Source organism: Alosa alosa, chromosome 15 (assembly GCF_017589495.1).
Source record: "Alosa alosa isolate M-15738 ecotype Scorff River chromosome 15, AALO_Geno_1.1, whole genome shotgun sequence".
Classification (NCBI taxonomy): domain Eukaryota; kingdom Metazoa; phylum Chordata; class Actinopteri; order Clupeiformes; family Clupeidae; genus Alosa; species Alosa alosa.
This window is the reverse complement of record NC_063203.1, coordinates 31,330,463-31,337,962: the sequence shown is the minus strand read 5'-3', so window position 1 is coordinate 31,337,962 and position 7,500 is coordinate 31,330,463. Positions and strand designations below refer to the sequence as shown.

General features: G+C 41.0%; 1 protein-coding gene across 1 annotated transcript in view; it reads left to right on the top strand.

Annotated features, from left to right (window-relative positions):
• The window catches only part of LOC125307952 (arf-GAP with Rho-GAP domain, ANK repeat and PH domain-containing protein 1-like), a 92,597-nt gene that overhangs the window by 81,774 nt on the left and 3,323 nt on the right, over positions 1-7,500 (top strand). The window contains 3 exon segments of the mRNA XM_048264083.1: positions 194-333; positions 1,695-1,777; positions 2,208-2,267. Coding sequence (XP_048120040.1) covers positions 194-333; positions 1,695-1,777; positions 2,208-2,267 — 283 coding nt within the window.

Sequence of the window (7,500 nt, the reverse complement as noted above, 5' to 3'; positions counted from 1 at the left end):
CACACACACACATTGACTCATTGAAAGCAAACACACATACATATTCTGTTACATCCTTACATAAAACATTTATGTATACAAATGAGTATATGAACTGTATTACTGTTCTTTCTTAAGCCAAGAAAGACATGTGTTATAAGGCGTGTGTCTGTCTGTGTGTGTGTGTGTGTGTGTGCGTGCGCGCGCGCTGTAGCCAGTAAAGTGGACGTGGCCAAACATGGTATGATGCGTTTTCGAGAGGAGAGAAGTCTTCTTGGTCTCACCACGGGCAGCTTCAACGAGAGATACTTCATACTGACGCCTACTTCACTCCGTCTGTACAAGGAAGTTCGGGTGAGTGAGTGTGTGTGCGAGTGTGCGTGTGCATGTGTGTGTGTGTGTGTGTTGATACATCATAATGACGCCCACTTCTCTTTGTCTGTACAAGGAAGTAGGGGTGTGTGTGTGCGTGTGTTGATGTTGATACTCCATACCCACAACCCTCTGTATGTGCATTCTTCATGTCTGACAGTCAAATTTTGTCATAGGATTTATGTGGTTCGAGCAGTGAATTAGCTTGGGTTTGCTGCGCGTGTTTATGGAAAAAGAATGAAATATCTGAAATATAATTAAATATAATTATAATATAAATATATTTGCGGCAGATTTGCAGCAAACTTGTGGGAAACAAATGAGTTCAGTATAAATATATTGCCAAAAGTTTGCTGGCAATCTTCCAGCAAAGTTCTGGCAACAATAAGGAATGATTTGCCACCACACTAAGCCAGTAATGGCAAACTTCCAGTCAACTTCTGGTGACAAACCTAATTTGCATATGACATTGCTGCAAATTTGATGCAACATTGCCAAAAGTTAACCGTAACTGTTTGCTAGAAACCTGACATTTTTATGTAAGGGCTAGGCTAAAGCAGCAGTCAGCTGGCTAATTAGCTTGTGTGTACCTGCTTGCGGTGCATGCTTATGCTAGGCTAAAGCAGCAGTCAGCTGGCTAATTAGCTTGTGCGTACCTGCCTGCGGTGCGTGCTTATGCTAGGCTAAAGCAGCAGTCAGCTGGCTAATTAGCTTGTGTGTACCTGCCTGGTGTGCGTGTTTATGCTAGGCTAAAGCAGCAGTCAGCTGGCTAATTAGCTTGTGTGTACCTGCTTGCTGTGCGTGTTTATGCTAGGCTAAAGCAGCAGTCAGCTGGCTAATTAGCTTGTGTGTACCTGCCTGGTGTGCGTGTTTATGCTAGGCTAAAGCAGCAGTATTTGTCGTTAGCAGCATTAGTGTGTCTAGTGTGTCATCAGCAAGATAAAGCCCAACGGGCGCGGCATGTGCCATGTTAGTGTCATTTGTGTGTGTGCGTGCGTGCATGTGTGTGTCACCCCACCTCTATGAGTATATGCTGCCATTAGTGTGTGTGTGTGCATGTGTCACCCCACCTCTATGAGTATATGCTGCCATGTGTGTGTGCGCGTGCATGTGTCACCCCACCTCTATGAGTATATGCCATTTGTGTGTGTGTGTGTGTGTGTGTGTGTGTGTGTGTGTGTGTGTGTGTGCTTGCATGTGTCTATGAGTATATGCTACTACATTTACAGTTGTTGTTGTGTCTCTGTGTGTGTGTGCTTGTGGGTATGTGTGTGTGCGTGCATGCGTGTGTTTGTGTGTGCTTGTGTGTGTATGTATGTGTGTGGGTGTGTGTGTGTGTATAGAGTAATCGTGCCGAGAGGGAATGGCCAGTGAAGTGTCTGAAGGTATATCTGGGCATCAAGAAGAAGCTCCGTCCACCTACATGGTAAGAATCTCACACACACACACCCACAAGCGAACCCCCCCCCTCCCCTTGAGTGGTTCACATTGTTTCTAGATCATTGTGCAGAGTGATCAAATGCATATTACCAGTAATTAATTGCAAATCGCTTGATTAGAATAAAATAAATATTACAATAAATGGAAGAAAGAAGCACTTAAAAGCACGACACACAACGTCTGCAATGCTTATACTTGTTCCTGTGTGCATGTGAAACAAGAAAAAATAGTTTTTGACCAAATTGTCACTAAAATTCTCTCTCACTCTCCTTCTTTATCTCTCTCTCTCTGTCTCCCTCTTTATCTTTCTCTCTCTCCCTCTATCTCTCTCTCGCTCTCTCCTTCTTCATGTCTCTCTCTCTCCTTCTTCATCTCTCTCTCTCTCTCTCTCTCTCTCTAAAATGATGTCTCTGCAGTTGGGGTCTGACTGTGATATACGAGAGTGACAAACCTGACAAACAGGAGAGACAACAGTGGTGAGTGTGTTAGCGTGTGTGTGTGTGTTTGTGTGTGTGTGTGTCATTGCCATGAAAATTTCCTGAAGAGTTCAGATGCAAAAGCCACTAAACGCCACCTCCATCAAAAATGAGATAACGATAGTGAGTGAATGCTGTCCTTACATACAATAGTATACGTTAATAAATGCGCTTCAAAACCCGCTAAATACCACTGTCTTCCTGGTCTGATATTGATTTGTAGGCAGAAGCCCCTTTGCCAGTAACAGCCTCTACATTCCGAGAACCAATCAGAACGCAACATCGAATCATGTGACTTCAAGTAGTTACGGTACAACCAAAGATATTATATATTAGAAAGGTAGATACGGCATTGGGCTCCAGAACGTGTGTAAATAGGTGGGACTAACGATCACTGGAGGTCAATGGAGAATCACCGGTCACACAGGTGTCACTGATTAGACATCACACAGGTGTCACTGATTAGACATCACACAGGTGTCACTGATTGGACATCACACAGGTGTCTCTGATTGGACATCACACAGGTGTCTCTGACTGGCGGCAAGTGTTGCCCGTTCGCCATTTACCTGGCGGCCAGAACGAGGCTATAGGGTACACTTGCCATCACACCTCAGTGCAGCAGATGGTGGTAATGCACTTTGGTTGCAAACTGCCCAAAATAAAAGCTCACAGAAAAAGAAGGGTTCGCTAGCCTGTTTTTCTTCTTCTTCAGTGAGTTTTTTTTTTAGCAGTTTGCAAACGGAGTGCATTACCTCCACCATCTGCTGGACTGAGGTGTAATGGCAAGTGTACCCCTTTAGCCTCATTCTGGCAAATACGGCAGGTAAATACGACGAATAGACAGTAAGGTGTTTGGCCCCAGTAATATGGCGGCCATGTTCACATGTCACCTAATAGAACTGGACAGACAATGTGGTATCTAGCTTTTAATGTATATGGTTACAACAGGACGACATACTGATGAGCCGGCTTTTTGTAAACAGTGTTATTTAGAGATTTAGGGGACTAAGACCCCCTGAGAAAACAACACAGTTCATGGATGCTATGGTAAGCAGAATAATGTTGCACAGTGCACCGATACTACAAAAGGATATAGGACACTTATCTCTTCTATGATACATTCTATTGTACATTTTTTGAACATTTATTTTATCTAATGACATACAAAACATAATTAATTGCATCCACATATCCTTATGCGCTATGTGCAACTTTTATTCACTAGACTAAAACCGTGAGACAAGGTCAAATATAGCCGCAAGCGGCAATGGCGGGCCTGAGCACCTGCGGGCCGCACCCAAATAACCATAATCATAATATATATTAACCTGAGAAATTTCAGACCATTCATTTTAAGCAAAGAACATTTCTGATACACTTTTTGGTTGGCCAGATGGTGGCACTATGTTAGGCATGGAAATTACGCATGTGAATATCATCACAATAATGATATTTAATTAATATTTTGTTAATAAAAAACTTTTATTCTGACTTTGGCCAGCTGGAGGCGCTACACAAGACAGGCATTGGGTGTTTGGATGTCATATACACCTAATCTGATTAATCTGATGCATCTGATTGTGATATCCAACAGAAGTGGAAAAAACACATTCCTTCTCTTGCCAATTGTGGCGCTATGCAAGGCATGTTAAAAAGACATATGAATATCATCATCATAATATCTTATTTTGGGTAAAATTTCAGATCAATCCATCAAAGCCTTGAACATTTTTGGCACATTTCTTGCTTGGCCAGATGGTGACACTATGCTAGGCATGTGAATTACACATGTGAATATCATCACAATAGTGATATCCAATATTTTGTAAAGTTTCAGATCAATCAATAAAGGCAGTACCAATTTCTGGCGCATGTTCCTGCTTGGCCAGGTAATGGCGCTATGCCAGGCAGGCCCATTGGTTGTCTGGATATCATCATAATCATAATATCTATTAACCTGAGAAGTTTTTAGACCATTCATTCAAAGCATAGATCATTTCTGCCACAGGCCAAGCCTTTATGCCTGTGTAGCCATTGTGATACCAGATCTGTGTGCCAAAGACTTTTCATCCATGTTAACCACCTAATAATAATAATAATAATAATAATAATAATAATAATAATAATAATAATCCTTTCAAAAACAATAGGGCTTTGCTCCTCTCGGTCGATCGGTGCTCGGGCCCTAATTACTCTCACGTATCTCTTAAAGTGACAGGCACTCAATTACACCGACACATCACCAATGTGCAGTCAATTAGACCTACACACCACATTAAAGATATGCTTAAGTGTAATAGTTTAAAAATAGTTATAGTTTTAGAATAGTTTTCAAATTACTAAATATATTTACTAGTAATTATGCAGAATATATGAAATATGACATCATTTTCCATGTGTGTTTGTGTGGAGAGAGTCAAGCAGAATCTGGGATGGCCACTGGTGTGAATGATCACACTAAGTATAAGTATTAAGTATATATACTCTTTTGATCCCGTGAGGGAAATTTGGTCTCTGCATTTATCCCAATCCGTGAATTAGTGAAACACACACAGCACACAGTGTACACACACAGGGTACCCCCAGAATTGTCAGACCTAAATTTAAGACTTTTAAAGAACTTTTTAATACCACTTCAGATGAAATTGAATACCTACATCGCACCCATTCGGATAGAATAAATAATATCAAAGGTAAGATTAAACCTCAAATAATTACTATTTAAGTGTTTTAAGTGTTTGAACATGCCAACATGAACATGACAGCAGTGCAGTGGCAACGCAAAGATTTGTCGCGGTATTAACGTGACTGAATGTCCTGCTTCATGGACAAATTTACACGGAATAGAACCTAGTTGAGAGTTTCAGGGATTAAAGTGAAAAAAAAAACTTTTTTCAGGCCATAAGTCATACGTTGTTCATATCTACCTATAGAGATGGCACCCCTTTTGCGGTCGCGACCTATTGGTTTTTAATGTACAAAAAGATGCAAACAGCAAAGTAAAGCACCAAATAAACACCAAAACAAGGCTACAGGGTACTCTAAAGTTACTATATAATTAATGCCACCTACAGGTGAATGCATAGAACATAACAATCCTATGGTTTGTGTACCCTGTAACCTCGTTTTAGCCGCCAATGGCCGCCATGTGAATAAGGCGAATTGAGAGTGTTCTTGATTGAGATTGAGTTTTCCTGATGAACAAAACAATATTTCAATACCATCCCTGACCATTGCTGATTAGCCATTGCTGTTCTTTTCTACTGCAGCAATATTGTAGCAAGGCTTTAACTTACACTCTTATTTAATTACTTCAGGCCAAAAGTATTTAAAGGGGAGATTTTTTTTCTTGTTAATATGCAATTCAACACCAAGTAAAATCTATAAAATCAAGTTTGCAAGACTTCACATTTCCTCATCAAAGTAACTTAATCAGAACAGTCTAGATATTGTTCATATTTCCATTTGTTGCCTCATCCGCGATCTAATGAAAACATGGTAATTTTGAGTTTTACAGACAACTCAGTTTTCCAATGAGCAGCAATACTGTGTGTGCTCATGCAGGAGGTCTCATGCGATCTGATAACCCATAATCTGGAGAGGGCGCTTTTGTCTTCAGCAACAGATTGTATAAGGTTGACAAGAGGTTGCGATATGGTGAGGGACAGGTCGGTTGCACTATGAAAGAACATCGAGCCTACTTAGCTTAAAACCGGGTCAGCCATAGATAAACGTACACAAATCATGACGCTAATATGCGAGGTTCTGGTAGGCCTACTGGTTATGGTTTTGTGCTATACATTAATAATAGCAGTTTTAAGTTGACTATTTTAATTGCATGGTTATTTTTTGTCAACATACGGCCACAACCTACTGTCGTTAAAAGTGAGGCCTAAGCAAAATAGGCTGTCTAAAGGCCATAAACACGACTGATCCCCTTACTCAACATAAAATTATAATGTCGCGAACTGTTAACACGCTCAGTCAAAATCTTCCGTCGCGAAATTGTGAAAACATTGTTGTAGCCTACAAAACAGACGGAAGGCATAGGCTACGGTTTATATTAAGGCCACTTTACACATAATGTTAGTTGTATTGATTAAAAACTGTAACAATAATAGTACATCGGGTGGCATAGCAGGCTATCTGTTCAAGTCATAGGTGACACCCAAAATGAATGACCTCCCCTGACAAGAGTTCGCGATAGTAAGAAATTGTCTACATTGATGCATGGAAAGAACACAGCCTCCGAATTCGCACATAGAGCTCACAATAGCATATCCAAAAAGTTAAACGGATTGGGCAACCTCATCAGCTGTCTCGACAGGGTCAGACCGCCCCTCCAGACGCCTCTTTTGTTTTTTTTTTAAGCAACCGCCCCAGGCCAATGAGACAAGCGTCTAGCTATAACATAAACAAAGCGAAACTCATGGCTGACATATCTTCTTGAGCGATCTCTGATTGAGACACAGAAAGTTCTCAAGAACACTATTAGGTCTTTAAACATCTACCATCACACACACACCGCGGGTACCCTGACACAGTGAGGTACTCGGGGAGCAGTGAGGGGTTAGGTGCCTTGCTCAAGGGCACTTCAGCCGTGCCTACTGGTCGGGGTTCGAACCGGCAACCCTCCGGTTACAGGTCCGAAGTGCTAACCAGTAGGCCATGGCTGCCCTCAAATGCCCTACAGTATATTCAATATTACTGATGATGATGTCAAGGTGGTGGGTCCCCCAAATCAAATAAATTTTTTAAAAAGTATCGAAGAAGTATCGAAATCGCAATTCTTGACTTGGTATCGGTATCGAAACATTAATTTTGGTATCGTGACAATACTAAAGCAGAAAACAACACAGTTCATGGATGCTATGGTAAGGAGGAAATCTGTTCCATGTATAGGAGCCTGATAAAACAAATGAAAAGAAAAGAAAAGTGATCGTTTCATATGCTGTCTCCCTCTCCCTCTCTCTAACTGTCAATAAAGGAACTTTAAAAGTCAAAGTCTCCCTCTCCCTCTCTCTAACTGTCAATAAAGGAACTTTAAAAGTCAAAGTCTCCCTCTCCCTCTCTCTAACTGTCAATAAAGGAACTTTAAAAGTCAAAGTCTCTCTCCCTTTCTCTTTTCCTCTCTTCCCTCATTTTTGTTTTCAGTAAGCTTTCATGCCAAAGCATAGCAATATACCATGCTTGATAAATTAATTATAAATAAGATCTCTCCCTCCCTCTC